This window comes from Oculina patagonica, chromosome 14 (genome assembly GCF_052425735.1).
Source record: "Oculina patagonica isolate OP01 chromosome 14, crgOcupat, whole genome shotgun sequence".
In the NCBI taxonomy this organism is placed as follows: Eukaryota; Metazoa; Cnidaria; class Anthozoa; order Scleractinia; family Oculinidae; genus Oculina; species Oculina patagonica.
The window spans coordinates 2,258,980-2,274,748 of record NC_135771.1 but is presented as its reverse complement, the minus strand read 5'-3'; the positions used below and the strand labels follow the sequence as shown (position 1 = coordinate 2,274,748).

General features: G+C 36.8%; 1 protein-coding gene and 1 pseudogene across 2 annotated transcripts; both read right to left on the bottom strand.

The window, feature by feature from the left end:
• Window positions 1-605: 605 nt before the first annotated feature.
• Window positions 606-6,100, bottom strand: LOC144637768 (histone chaperone ASF1-like). The gene is made up of 4 exons (XM_078496844.1): window positions 5,859-6,100; window positions 5,637-5,752; window positions 4,037-4,216; window positions 606-2,882 (listed from the first exon to the last, which is right to left on the bottom strand). Exons 1-4 carry the CDS (start codon window positions 5,965-5,967, stop codon window positions 2,817-2,819), a joined length of 471 nt encoding a protein of 156 aa, XP_078352970.1. The 5' UTR covers window positions 5,968-6,100; the 3' UTR covers window positions 606-2,816.
• Window positions 6,101-8,236: 2,136 nt separating this feature from the next.
• Window positions 8,237-15,600, bottom strand: LOC144637641 (uncharacterized; annotated as a pseudogene). Its single transcript, XR_013567743.1, has 4 exons — window positions 15,476-15,600; window positions 10,994-11,726; window positions 9,488-9,736; window positions 8,237-8,990 (listed from the first exon to the last, which is right to left on the bottom strand). The product of XR_013567743.1 is annotated as an uncharacterized LOC144637641 (transcript).
• Window positions 15,601-15,769: the final 169 nt, after the last annotated feature.

Below are 15,769 nucleotides of genomic sequence, written 5' to 3'. Positions count from 1 at the left end.
CTTTGACCTTTATCTAAAATGTTTACAAGCCCACTCTCGGATAAACCCATCTTTTATCGTATATTGAATGTGTTGCTTTTGCATCATTTTATTAAAGGATCAATACATTATTATAAAATTGTGATACCCCCTCCCAATAACCCATTCTTCAGCTTTTAAAACTACTCATCTTCCTACAATTTTGCCAAAATTGCCACCCCACTCCCAGAGATAGAGGTGAGGGGCCAACGGTGCCTCTTCAGGCGACTGATTGCAGCTTACTGTATTAAGAATAGTTTATTTTTCCGTTTGTCTACTATATCATAATTTTTACAGCCACGGTCAGTGACAGCCGAGCATTTTTACCAATAAGGGGGCAGGGGGCTGACTTGTCATTTGAAGTGAGGGGCTCAAGACTCTTCTCTCAGAAAGTCTTCATTTTTTCAGAAATATTGGAGGGGGTAGGTCCCCCCCCCCCCCGCCCTACAGGACTCCACGGTCCCTGATGGTTGTACTAGCATTCATTTCTGAGAATGTTAAATTTACTCATGGCATGTGATTGTCATATGCCACCTGGATGTATAAAAGTGTGTAACTAATGCGGAAAACAGGCAAGAGGGGAAGGGGTGGGTGAGGGAGGGTTGGTGGGTAACAGACAAATGTTTCATCTACTAAAGTACTGCTTTTGAGAATCTAAAAGTTATATATTTTATCAAGACAGAGTGAGTCTCAAGTGAAAGTAACAAAGTTAATGTTCTGGGCAAACTTTTGTACTTTACATAGACTACAGGAATAAATTTCATTTTCATCACTAAAATTCCAGTGACCAGCTCAGAATACGATGGTATAACATCTGATCTGAGAACTTAAAAAAAAATAAGAAGATTAATTTGAACTTTATTTGCAAGGCAGAAAGTCTTTACAGAACACCAAGAACATCTCTTTATGGAACATTTTCCCATCCTCCCAACAATATACTGTAGTAAAAAAAAATCTTATTAATTATTTCTAATTAATTTAAAGAAAAAAAGAAACAGTGAGACTAAAAGAAAGGTAACAAAAAAGAATATGGCATATTGGCGATAGAAAACAGATATACACTGTACACTGCCACTGTATCTTCTGAAAGGTACAATTGTACTTCCGTGCACTATCACAAATACTTTCTTTACTAAAAATGTTTTTGAGTTACCGTATTTATTCGATTAAACGCCCTGGGCGCTTATTAAATTTTTGGACCTTGAGGGTGGGCGCTTATTCGAGGCTGGGCGCTTATTAAATTTTCACCATTTTTAGCAAGTAGTACGTTTATTTTGCAAGAAAACAATGTATAATAACTAAACGTGAAGGTGTACGAAAGCTGAATTTTAGTGTTCATTGAAAGTTTCAGTAAAAGACTAAACAAAACTCGGTCTTCGGGATAGTCTCTAAGTAGTACTTAGTCAATTTTGACCTCAACTTCAACAATAATCAAATTTCCTCTTGTGCTCTCATTTTAGTGGGGTAGGGGTGGGCGCTTATTCGAGGCTGGGCGCTTATTAACTTTTTCTACCTACAGGGTGGGCGCTTATTCGAGGTGGGCGCTTATTCGAGGTTGGGCGCTTAATCGAATAAATACGGTAAATGCAGTGTCTGTGTAATGAATGCAAGAATTGGATGGCATAACATCAATCTGAGAGACTGAACTCTTTTTTCTTTATCGTTAATATTGTTTGTGTCTCAGGATGATTGTATGCGTCTCACATCACATCAGCCTCTCCTAACCCATCATGTATAAGGTTGTGAGGTGTCTCAAACAACCACTCTCTTAGTGCCTGTTTACGACACAAAACCTTTCCTGCCCTATTAAAAGGTTAAACCTTGAACAGTGGATTGAATTTCAAAACATGCATTCAAGTGGTGCTGTTCAATTCACTCTTTCTCTTACACCCCATTAGTGAACATTTTACACAGTTCATTTGTACGAGGTGAAGGGTTAACGACTACAACTATTTTTGCAGGCCTACATTTAGATGTATCAGCAACTGCAAATGAGAAAGCCAACACTGTTATTTGTACAGAAGAGTCAGACCTTTTTTCAATGATTTTTCATTTGTACATGCAGTAAACAAAAGAACACAAAATAAAATAGAATAAAATAATTACAATAATCTTGTCTTTATGGATATTTTGCAAAATTTGTCTAAACAATATTCAGTGCCAAGTATTTTACTTTAGAATCTTTTGTGTACACATTAATTCTTTTACCAGAGTAAATTCAAAGACACTTTCAAGACTATTATAATGCAGGTACACTGTATGTACCATAAACTTAGTTAGTATGAAGGAGATCAAGGGTTTTTAAAGATATACCCTCAGGACTGGAATTTATCAAAAAGAGCTATACAAGGGACTCTTTAAATTTGAGGTACTTATCAAGACTGCAACCTGTTAATACATCAAAACACGTATGCATAAAAGTCACAAGAATAAAGGATTGTAATACATAAATTATCCTAATGAAAGAAAATAAATGAATAGACTAGTAAAGAGATTTGTATGCAGCATTATGGATTTAAAGTTAGAATTAATAAATTCAACAAACAATTTACAAGTTTAGTGTACAAGTAGACCTGTAAGGTACTTGGCCAGTGACAAATATAAAAAAAAAATCTGCAAAATTTGTCTGCACATGAATGTGTAATACTTTTTTCCAGAAATTTTTTGAAACATCTTTTCTTACAGTCAAGAGACTTAGCATTACATCTAATCAGAATCAAACTATCTATAAATACAGCTGTATAATTACATGTACATGTATGTAACACTAATAATTATGAAAAGACTTCTTATTCAAGTTAATCATTCCAGTTGATCTTAAATTTTGTTACCCGTGGTTTGGAGTGAAGAATATTTCTTTGGAGCTGAAAAAAATATACGCATTAGTTAGGAGTTTAATGATGATTTCATTCTTTATTTGACAAATTTTTGCTAAAATGTTTGGCGAAAAGTACAACCTGTTTGTCAAAATTCCACTGCAAAACTAAAAATGATTTGCCAAAATATTGCTTTGCAATATTATTTGGCAACAAGTAAAATTTACAAAACATCAACAAATTTTAGACAAGTATAGTATTGATTGATTGATGATGTTTTCTATACATTTAAATGGTCACATCTGAAACATCATATCAGCAAATTCCAAAACAGATCCTTCATATTCATTGATATTAATGTCAAAACTAACCATGCTACAGGTCTACATTTGATGGGTGATAGCTTAAACATTTAAATTACAGTCAACTCTCTCTTAACAGACACCTCTATAAGAGGAACACCTCCATAAGACGGACACCTGGTGATGGTCCCTGCTGTTTTTCAGTCAATTTACTGTAACTTAACTCCCCATAAGACGGACAACTGACACCTTCAACTGATTCTTGAGAAGTGTTTTTTAGTGAATAATACTTCGTAACTTCATATCGGCAAAGTTAGTCAGCACCTTCAGGATAACAAACGTACTCACCAAAAACAATCTGTTCTAACGGATTACACTTCTCTGCTTAAGTGTTTGTGCACCAAAGAGGTCAACTTACACAGTATTACAGTCTGTAGAAGCTCTCAACTTTTGCATCAAGCAAATACCGTCCAATTATCATATTAGTCTTGTTCCAATTTGCAAAGTGTACAGTTAAGTTTTTAGCCTAGAAATGGCAAACGTTTGCTTAAACAACTGAATACATGAGAGATGTTATAGTTTGCAATGTGCATGTATTACTCATCATCGATTGTAATGAACAAACAGGCAAAGGAGTGAGTAAATTTTCAAATATTACTTTTGTCCTAGTTTGTAGGTTTTGCTCAAGTGAGCGACTTTAAACTGATGTATATTCTCTGTGCATAGCCATTCAACTTTATTATCTCAGAATTATTGGTGTCACGTTACTTCGACTCTCTATAAGGCCGACACCTCTGTAAAATGGACAGTTGGGGCAGGTCCCGAAGGTGTCTTCATAGAGAGAGTTGACTGTATATCAAAACAAAAAATAACGCCAGTAGTGAAATTCCGTACATGTACCTTTTCTATGACAGGCCTAGCTGGAGGATTCTCTCTCATCTCTTCCTCTATATACTCATTGTTCACGTAGTAACCCACTCGTACAAACTCTCTGTCTTTATAAGAGCAAGTTAAGAGAACCACAGTCACACCAACTAGGTCTTGATCTGGAATTTGACTTGGATCTACTGGATATTTAGCCTGAAAGAAGAAAACTAGATCAACGCTGTTGCCTAAGGAAATTTGTAAGACCTAACATCAAAAGTTAGGAGCCACTCGGATAAATGTGGCCTAGGAGAGGGGCCCAAGCCTCCTTCCACTAACTTTATTACTTAAAGATGTGTTTCTCAAACATCCCCACTTTTTTTCTAGCAAGAAAGGGACCTGGGAATGGAGGGGGTACTGCCTATGGACTATACAGGGAGGCTCTGCCCATAAGTTAGTGTAACATCACATTATAAAAATTTTGTGTATCCAGCTTCTGCTGATTAAAAACATTTCTGTTTGGTCGCAGTGGCAAACAGATTGATTTTACCGTTTTGTATCCGTAAGTAAGGCCCAGTCACAATTAATAGTTTTCGAGGTTGCTGAATTTTGCAAAGACAGGCTATGTGTTTGATACAATAAAACAATTGTCTTGAATGCAGACAATTTCAGCGTTTCCATTTTGAAATGAAGCAGTTACCGGTATTGTTTTAAATGGGATTTTTAAATACTAGTGGAACAAAGTTACAAGGATATTAAATTCATAAGATGGGAGAAAAATCAATGTGGAAGACGAAGAGCCACTGTGAATCTCAATAGTTATATATTATTATTATTATTATTATTATTATTAATGTTATAAAGCGCCCATGCAGGCTCCTTGAACAAAACTTTTGTTACCAGCACATGTAACTTGGGCACCTCAGGCGACCATTAGGTAGCAGCCTTGTAGATTCTGCAATTCTGCAGAACGCAGAATAGCGGAATGACAGAACAGCGATAGCATAGTGCCCTAACCAACAAACAAAAGCTAACCCCAAGCCAAACCGGAGTAAAAGCTAACCGCAAGCACACTGGGGTGAAGCTAACCGCAAACAAACCAAAGTGAAAGCTAACCCCAAGCAAACTGCTGACCACCATTCTGCGTTCTGAATTCTGCAAAATACCCCCCGCCATTTCAAGGATGGCTGAAGCTTGTACAAAGGCTTCCAAAGATAACCAAAACTTGCACCAGCTTAAAATATTCAAATATTTTCTAACAGAATAGCAAAGAAGAGTAAGTCAAAGTTGTGATGTTTTGTTATCCTTTTCAACTTATGTGTAACAAACTATGAAAAGTTCATGTTTAAGACCCTGATGTCGTTTTTATTCCACCTTTATAGATAGCATTTCGTTCAAAAGCTCAAAAAGGCTCTCATTCGCGATATGATATTGAAAAGTCGTGATTAAAAGGATACCAATGTCTTAACAAGATCTGACAGAAAGCCTATTTGCCCAAATAGATGTACATTTGTACATGGCAGTACACACGTGTACAAGTACACATATATGCATTTGTAAAGAATAAATATGATATTCATTCAGATCTGGAATTGTCAGATACTGTGTAATTAAATTGATAGTATTGTAGAAGTACCTTGAAGACAAACGTGTGTCTCCCCACTGGAACAGGTCCAACTAACACAGAGTCCAGCACCTGATCGTGCGAATCGCTCTCTGCTGACCCAACGTAGATGATTTTCCACTCTAAATCTACACGATCCACAATAAATTAATAATTACTTAGTGCTTTAGAAATAAATTTATGGTAAAAGAAACTCAATAAGAAACCTTCTAACTACAATAAAACAAAACAAACCTTCATTAAGTTCTTCTGTGCACTCGAATGTGATTTGAAACTCGAAGGGACTCGAAAATGGCGAAGGATTTTGGTGAACTGCCACATCATTGATGTGAACTTTAGCCATTGTTTATATTAATAATGCCACATAAATATTCTCATAACCTTTTGGAATCGACGGAATGAGATTAAAACTATAAAATCAGACACGATGTTACTGAATTTTCAAACTCGCCATTGTTTCGCAGAAATGGCGGAAAATTTCTAATCTGGCGCGAAAAGAAGTTCAAACAGCGCATGTGAAAGTGCACGTTACGTCATTAGTCTCAGTGCTCCTCGGTTAATAATGCCGAGCGAGAGAGAGGAACGGACAAATATATTCCACCTTTAGGGGACCCTTTAGGGAGATCTCGCAAGATTATTTAACGGAAAACCACTATTTTCAAAAGGTAAAATACATTTTATTGAAAGATTGTCTCGAAACTAAGAAAAAAACCTGTTAAAATTATTTTTACTAACCGTGTTTTTGTTGGCCTGTTACCCCATCAAGAGATGACGTCACGAGTAGCGGGAAAATCTTGACGCGCGCGTCCAACTTTGCAGTTTGCAAAAGAAAACTTTTTCACAGTTCGCACAGTCGCCAGGCGAAACTCAAAAATTTTAATTCATACTGGAAAACGTTTAATGTAAACATGGATTTTTCAACCGGCTGTCAAAGGCTGACCAAGCGTGGAATTAATTGAAAGACAATGAAATCAAATTGAAGACGACGAAATTGGTAAATGGAGAAAGCACTTCAAAGCAGGAATCACATCGAACAACGTTCGCCGAGAGAAAGCAGAGCAGCGTTGCATATTATTTTGCTGTTTTCCTCACATTTCAGTATGGAATAGAGGTAAATCTCACAGTTTTGCTTTTACAACACTGGCTAATTACCGTGGTTAACTTTGAAGAATATTAAGCCGTTTTATACATGATGAATGCCCTTTAAACTGCTAACCGTGAAAATGTATTCGTTCAGCCAGGTTGAATGCACGTAAAAATACTACCCATCTTGTTGTAAGACAAATAGAAAGAAAACTATTTCTGTTGTTCCAACGAAAATTACCGACGGAAGCGGCAAGGTAAAACGTGAGTTTTAAGTTGTTTTGTTTAGAATTATAAATTTATCAGAACATGCAAGAATACAACAAATACAATCAAGTTGCCTTTTTTCAAGTTGCCAGGCTGACCACTTGAATAATTTTTTATATTTAATTATTTATTTTATTTTATTTATTTCCTCTTTGATGCGTATTGCATGTTGTGATGATTGATAAGGGACGGGTTGACCTGAGGCGGTCCGGAAAAAAGCCTTCTTGTTCACATGTCAGTGATCTATTTTATAGAGTGCGAAATAATTATTTAGAAAATTTACGAAGACAGTTTCACAAATTATTAACAACAAATCAAGCACAATAATGATGGTATGAAAAATACTTATCAGGGTACTAGCCTGATGCCCCGAATGAACGGACAGGTTTCCACGGTTATGATTTCCTTTGTTTTAACTCGATACATTATCAATGAGTTTGAAGTTAAAACGTTTAGTCTCTCTCCTCCGCAGAAGCTCCTTCAGTGCACGTGGGGGAAGGTAAAAAACATTTTCCCTTCCCAGTGTCTCCCGCGCCCTTTCGTTAACGTTCTCTCCAGGCTCCTTTCGCTACTTTTCACCTCTTCCCATTTCCCACTTGTACGAAACGAAGAGTCCTCTGCGGTGAAGAGACGTTTAAGGCAAGACTTAAGCTCCAGTAGGTCGAGCTGGATGGGAAAATGTTTGACTTTAGTATATACTCAAACAGGGAGAGCATTTTTGGCGCGCGCTAATTGGCTACTCAAACGCCCTGAGATATCCTTTAAAAAAAAAAAAAAAAAAAAAAAAAATTGCTATTCACCTCCGAGCAACTCGCGCACGAAAACTGTACTCGTTGACGTAATTAACTAGCCTCGTTGACGTAATTAACTAGCCAAGGAAGATAATATTGCCTTTCAGGCAATATTATCTTTCAGTTTGAGTATATACTAAAACAACTATACATTCACCTCAGTGTCGTTGGCTAGTTAGTAAATAAACCCCTTCAGGCGGCTGGTATATTGGAGGATAATGCCCGAGGCTGAAAGATTGTTGAAAAATGAACAGTTGGCCGAGAAGCGATGCTTCGAGGGCAACTGTGTGAAAAACAACATTGAAAAACAGCCAACATGTGTGAAAAACAAAATTGAAAAACAGCGGAAAGGTGTGAAAAACAGCCAACATGTGTGAAAAACAAAATTGAACTACTCAACAGAAAGTCAGGGCACAACAAACGGGGCCGAGAAGCTTACTAACGGGTTTGCACAATCTTGGACAACAAAACTGAAAAGAACAAAATTTTATTTTGCGAAAAAAATTATATTATATCAACTCTTAATACATGAAAATAACACAAAAGTCGGGGAAGTCAACTTTGCATTTATTTGGTCAGGGAAATTTTTTTCAGGGCTTTTTAAATAACGGATGTCTGTGGATACAATGACTATTAATGAAATATTCAGTTTTAGTAACTACTCTACAAGTTCTACACAGTTTTCCCATTGCTTACACAAAGTTTATTCGTTGTGTTTATCATTTATTTTAAAAAACCTTAAAACAATAGTCAGATAGTTGTAGAAACATAACCGCCCAATCGGCGCCTATCCGTAACTGTAGCAAAGTATCAAAGATCTTTTATTCTTTTGTAGTCCGTGAAAATTCTGTTCCATTTTTAAAACACTTCATGCAATCTCGATTACCAGCAGTATTTCAACGAGTTTCATTAAATAACAAACATTTTCTTACAAAATGTGACAAAAAATATGTATGCTGCCGGCAAATCCGAGGAAATTTACTCCGTGCGTCGACGAAAGGTGTTTCATTGCATCACTCCATCTAGCAGTCTAGACAATGAATGTATTTGAAACTTTTAAACTCATTCATTACAGATATGCGACGAACGTTTACGGTTTCAAAGGTTGCACTTCCTATATGTTGCTTGAACTAAGCCTAGAGACCGTTTCTGAGAATTATCCAACTTCCACACGTACACATGTAGCTTGTTAGGTGCCGAGTCTTGTTCTCTTGACGTCACGTGACTGAAAGATAGTAAAAATTATTAATTTACTTTCACTTGAGAATACAATGATAACTAGGTAGCCTTGGACCACAGTGTGCGCGCGCCGCGGGGGGGGTGGGGGGGGGGGGAATGGGGGATCAAGGACTTTTAGAGGTGGGCTTGCTGTTAGCAGTATGTTATAAACTATTTTATTTGACCCCAGGATTTTATAGAGGGAAGAAGTCGATGTTAGGAAAGATTTTAGCTGTTATTAACAATTTAAATACCTTGCCTTGTGTCATTGTTTTAATTTTCTGTTTTTATGTGTCGATTTTCATTTTTTAGTTGATCAATGATCAAAGGGGGGGGGGGGGGGTTGGCTGCCACCAAATCAATTCCACCTGGCTCCACCCCTTTACTTTTATGTTAGTGGCAAAGGATGCGACATGGAATGCAAACAAGGAAGACCAAATCTGGAAAATGTCAACTGTTAAACTAGTGATCTCTTCCTAGCATGAACATGTCAGAGAAACGAACCTTGAGGGACTCTTTGAAAGCAGCAAAGCTGTTTCTCGTTTCAAAGCTGTTATCAAGACTACGCGATCTATTCCGGTGCCGAGGAACTCTTTGAGAGACTAGTGACGTCATTGTGTTTTCTCCTTTTATGGGATCTGTTGGTTGTTCCTCTGCTACCATGTCTAGACTTTTACGGCGCATGCCTCGACCAACACATGGAAGGGAGCCTCGTCTGGATGCCAACAGATACCTAGCTTCCTCGAGACTCGACTAAAATAAACAGATAAGTACAAGTAAACAAATATTATGCAAAACTTATATCATATAATTTTTGCATAATATTTGTTTTAAATAATAGAAAATAATATATAAATTGATTTCCATTGTTGATCCGTCAGTTAGGCAATTAAATAAAAACAGGAAATTAATTAGGCCCTTATTGATTGTGTGACCATATTTTTTGGCTTAAAGGAACACCGTCACCAGTTTCACTTCAAAACCTCAAGAGCCTAAAGACATATGGAAGCTACGAATAGTGGTCTAATTTTGCTAAAAATGTTCTAAAGCCATAAACAAGTGATTTTATTGTGATTCCATCAGGAATTTTAGATCTCAACTTGAAAAAGTCATTCTGATGTTTTCAAGTGTCCTTGTGAGCTGTAAAAACACCTAAGAGTTATTACTGCTCCCTTCTTCCTTCAACAACAATTTATTTTACATCTTTATCTTGATGTACTCAGTACATTTCATGTTCGACAAGACCTATTCGCCAATTTTAGCACGTTTTACCGAAAAGCAATAAAATCCCCGTGACAGTGTCCCTTTAATTTAGAAAACGAGCATAAGTTTTGCACTTTTTTAAAGAAGCACTGCTAGCATTATCGGCTTTTCTTGTAGTTTTGATGGGAACATAAAGAGTCATGACTTGCTTGGTCTCTAAAGTTGATTATTCTCAAGTTCTGTCCATGGTCGGTTCATGTATTTTCCTGGGGAGGGGCAGAACGCAATTATGCGTCTTCGTCTTTTAGAGGACTGGGCACACCGAAAGTAGAGATTGCGTCAGTCCCAGTGAGTTCATACTTAAATAGGCAACAAAACGGCGTCAAGCAAATTGCAGAGAAAAGAAGAAGATCGAGCAGCCGCCCGATAGGCCAGAACCCGCTCAAGACCAGGGGAAATCTATCGGACGTTGAAAAGTCCAACTACACAGTCACATCAAAAAGCATACTTACAAGAAAAAGTAGTATGAGTTTCAAAAAAGAGAAAAAATCGATAAGGGCCTAAAATCAATCGATCAGTTTATCAACTCATCTGAATCACTCAACCGATCAGTCAATCAATCAATCAATCAATCAATCAATCAATCAATCAATCAATTACTCTATCTATTTAACTCTTGTTTCAGTTGAACTGGGTCCATAGCAACTGGCCAGTGACAATCATCTTAAGAAGAGACGATGAGACATCGCAAGAAAATTATCGTAGTGTAAGATAAATTAAACTTCATGTCCAAATAATGGTTCTTACCTCAGTTGGCATTAGGAACCTGGGATCGAAATCTAAATCACTTTCTACATCCTTGCTCACCCGAGTCTCCCCCCTCCTGACACACGGTAATGCTGGGCACGTCATGAACAGTATGGCGCCTACCGTCAGTATTCATTAGCACGGGCAATGAAAACATTCCTTTATCTCGATTGGACGGTGTATCAGCTCTATTATTATTACTTGTTGTTCCATGTCTCAAATCCTTTGGTGTAGTTTCAATAATTGTTAACTGATCCATACTGTTATCACCAGAACCTGTCGAGCCACGTAGTTTTAGGAAAAATGCGCTTTTGTCATCGGGGAATCTTTTGTCATCGTTATTATTATGATGATTTAAAGAGAGTTGATTGACACCTTCGATTATTGACACTTGACAATCAGATTTGTCGTCATCGGTGGACTTAATCGTTTCCATTCGTGTATCTTTCCTCATAAACTCAGTTTCAATTCGACAATATTCCAAATCGATCACATCCAACCTGTTTTCTGTCGTCCTCGGGCACTTTTGACTAGCTTGCCTCGGAATTTTTGGAAGTATTAAAGTTGTGTTTTTGTCGTTGGTAGGAGTATGCCGAGGAAGAAAATAAAACGAGCGTGAACTTTCAAGATCCAACCACTCGACTTGCTGATTGTTATCGTGGTTATCGTCTATTGAGAGCGGCTGTTTTATCGAAAACGGAACGCTGTTTCTTCTACCGCCTGTCCACACCACCTGTGAGTGTTGAAAACAAAATACAGAAATTATTTTTAGCACTTAAAATTTTAAACATCAAACGCAACGTGAATAATTTACCAAGTTACTCGCTCGTACCAACTTACTTATTCAACCTCGTTTTTGAGTAATATGTAAATCAACTAGCGCACGGTTTATGATAGTACACTGATTGTTTGTAATTTACGTCTGAACCACGCAAAACCACTATTCCTTTTCAAGACTTTCAGCGTTTTTCCTTCAAAACATTGCGTCTACAGCGATTTGAAAAAGTTTAACTCAAAGTATTTACGTCACTTCACCGAACAAAAAACACGATTACGTTATAGATATTGAATTCAACTTATTATTAGTGCTAATTGGCGAATTCCAAAATCTGCCAGGGCGCTTGAAATCAGAGAGTTTAATTCCAAAAACATACGATCAGCACGCGGCTTGATATATATGTCCAAAACTAAACTTTTTTCTTAGTAAAGATGCATAAAAATCTTCCCGCACACAGTTTAAGTCGTTTAGAATAAAATCGAGTACAGAGTCGAGCAACATCAATCTCGCTTAAGATAAGGCTCTATTATGCTAAATTGGTCAACAAAAGAAATGACAGACATTTTCTAATCCAGGGCCATAACCTAATTTTGTAGGCAATTTGAATAAATAAATTTAGCTGGTTCGAGAAGTCGATAATTTAGATAACACTACATTTTCAGATATATTTAAGATATATTACAAAAACACACAACTGGGTCGCATTATCACGGTACTTTTTTTAGACAAAACCGTGGAAATCTAAATAATGTTTTCGTGTTGGAGTACAATATAATAAGAACATGCGTATTGGGCCGCGTACACAATTCTGCTCAACGAGGAAAAATTATGGATTATATTTAAGTCTTCTTTGGATGAATTGATGACGCGCAAATAGTAAAAGTCATAATGCGATCATTCTTACTCTGAAAAGTTCAACATAATTGGACATAGATCAATAGAGAGCTGCTAATTTCTAATACGGGACAATCAAAGAATTACCTTTGTAGACTGAAAGTTTGACTCTGCAAATGCAAAGCATGGAGTTCAATATAAATTGACATTTCCTCAGATATACATCTCAGTGCGAGAGTTCAATTCTAACTCAAGCTAAATTCAAAGAGAATTAAAACTTATTTGGATTTAAATTTGGAATTATAAACAGGAATCAAAATGAAATTGTTTATTTTGTCTAGATCCATTGGTGTTTTCGCTTTCATTCAGTTCGGCACGACGTCGGAAGAATGAATTTGTGTGCGATCAGTAAAGTTGCCTTTGGCGATCGGAAATTAAGCACAGACCTGACCAGCTTGTTACCCTACCGAGATTATAAAAGCTACAACCCCTGCCAGTAAAGTAAGCTTCCACGGGTGCTCAATTTAAAAAGAACTATATAATAGGATCAATTTCCTTTAAGAAAATCTCATTGGCTTAAAACGCATGAAAAATATGCCCGGGGTGGTTTTTGGAATTATTCAATAATTCATTGATCGGGACTTAAAACAAATTGACCGACTTGCTTCAGAGGAAAGCCAGCGTGGTGCCACTAAAATCGCTCGAAAGTAAACCTTAAAGAACTGCCATTATATATTGTGTTTTATTTTTAAGTTTTAATTTCCCTTCTCTCCTGTTGTTTCGGCCAAGGCCGTTAATTATAAAAGACGGCGATTCCGGTGGTTCGAACATCAAACGGAAAACAGTGCTGTTTGCCACCAGCTGAACTTAGCCGGTTTTACATTTGGCATTTAAGCGCTTTTCTGTTTACATTTTGCTAATGCTTTGGCTGCGGTATACATCGTGTCGATCCGAATTGGATTTCCGGAGATACATATACATATATTTTCCTTTAAGAACGGTGAATTAGACAACAAAAAAGCGTTACGTTACCTTACTAAATAGCAGTTTTGCAGCACAACATCGGCTTATTGACACAAATGCCTGTTGTTTTTAAGAATTCTCATCAGCCGCCTAGCGCGATGAATGTTTTTCCTTTCAGATCCAGCCTTTAGGAAGTGAAAACCTCGCAGTCAGCGCTGGAGCAGGTGGTGGTGATAGATAAAAATAGCTTATTTGCCCAATCGAGATAATCCCTTAAGACTTGTTCTTGTTTATTGTAGTATTTTTTTTTAAGCTATTCTGTTCCAAGATGCCTATTATAACAAAAAAACGTTATAAACGATGGTGAATTATAACTGTTTTTGGTATAGAAAAGAAAGAAAAACAAGAGTAATATATTCAGTTGTGAATGGCGCTTTGCAAAACTAAAAAAAAACATAGCGAGTGGAATAAGGAATATGTGGCACGTGACTGAGCGAAAGAAAAAGATGCAAATAAGAATTAACTGTAGACAGATGCTGGCGAAAGAAAATTTACACAGGAAAACTCGGCAGCACGGAAAAGCATCTAGTATTGCCCCAAATCTCACTCTCGATATACTTGTACTTAAATAACAATTTATTTATTTCAGTGCTGCCAGTTAAAAAATAGCTCTTTTATTCATAGCAATAACACAACTCATTAACGCAGTTCAGGTGCTATCTTTAATATCTCGACCCGTAATGTGGAAACAAATATAATTCTGTGACGCTTTAGCGGTCGCCCAGGCATAACCGCAGGTGACTCTAAATCCCAACCTGGAAATGTTTTGATTTTAAAGTGGACTATGTAAACCGAGTTATTTTGTCTTTTTAAGGTTAGTAATTTTTGTTTTCTTTTAAAGCCGTTGCACTATAAAAACAGCGATATGCTGACTAATCTACAAATGATCAATCTGTTTTCACTACGGTAATTGTAAAATGCATCAAGTCTTCGCGAAGAAATTATTTGGTTAAAAAATGTAGATATATCCATCGTTGAGCCTTTCAGCCAGCCAGTTTTTTTTTTTTTTTTTTGCATTTTAAATTATATTCGTACATCTGGTATGCAGTAAGTGAATATCGACAAAAATAACAAAGTCATCGTGTTTTGGTTTGGTTCGCTTACTGCAATTCGTCAATGCTTGCCCTATTAGTTCTGTAAATTGTTAGTACGTGCTACAACTATAGAGTCACTATAAAATGGAAAAGAACGGGCAGGTAATATTAACGGATTGCCAAAACAGAATATTATTTATATATTTGTTCCAGTTAAGGGTCCCAAGATTCTTTTTTTAAGTTTAACCATCATGTGTTGATACAGTGGAACCCCGATAGAACGATCCTCGATATAACGATATTCCCGATATAACGATGAATATTCCATGTCCCGGCAAAAGTTACTGTAAATATGGGACAGTACCCCGATATAACGATCTTCGATACAACGATATCCCCGATATAACGATGAGAATTTAGCAGACCGAACGTAAAGTCTTCCCGATATAACGATATTATCAGTTCTCAGTCAATTAGGAAACACTAATTTAACACAATACCCTTACAGTATCGGGTAACCTCTAACGTTTCAATCGCAGCTTTGTATGATTATATACAAAAATAATACTCAGTGTTCTTAGCCTCTTTATCAACTTTATCCTCCTTTCCTCCTCTCATTCAATAGTTCTCTTTGTTTCATTATCTTTGACTAGGTTTACCCCGATATAACGATATTTTCGGTCATTTTACGGCCAATCGTATTCGGAGTTTCTATAACGATGCCTCGATATAACGATATAATTTTACTGCTCCCTTGGCATATCGTTACATCGGGGTTCCACTGTAGTAGGCATTATATATATTTTTACTTACAGATTTGTCCTTCCGTCTGCCGTACAAAGTTCCCTCGTTTATGGCAGTCTCCACTCCTTCTAGCCAGCGGTTTATTCTTGTATTGCTGGGGCCCAGTTCCTTGTCTTCAGGCATAACAAGCACTGGTTCACCTCGAAATATACAAAAATCTGGGAATAAGTTTGGTGTCTCGGAAATCGGATCATAAATGTTTTTTTTTTTTTCAAAGAAAAGGAAAACGAACGCTCCCTATTCACATTACTTGACGGTCACTAATTAATGTTAACACTCGAGAAAGTTCGGTAAAATTAGAAA

What these genes read in the sequence shown, in the direction of transcription:
- LOC144637768 (XM_078496844.1), bottom strand. Translation starts at nt 5,967, where the DNA reads ATGGCTAAAGTTCACATCAATGATGTGGCAGTTCACCAAAATCCTTCG. An exon ending in GACACACGTTTGTCTTCAAG is followed by an intron (nt 4,217 to 5,636) that starts GTACTTCTACAA and finishes TTCTTCTTTCAG; the next exon opens with GCTAAATATCCAGTAGATCC. An exon ending in CTAGGCCTGTCATAGAAAAG is followed by an intron (nt 2,883 to 4,036) that starts GTACATGTACGG and finishes TATTTTTTTCAG; the next exon opens with CTCCAAAGAAATATTCTTCA.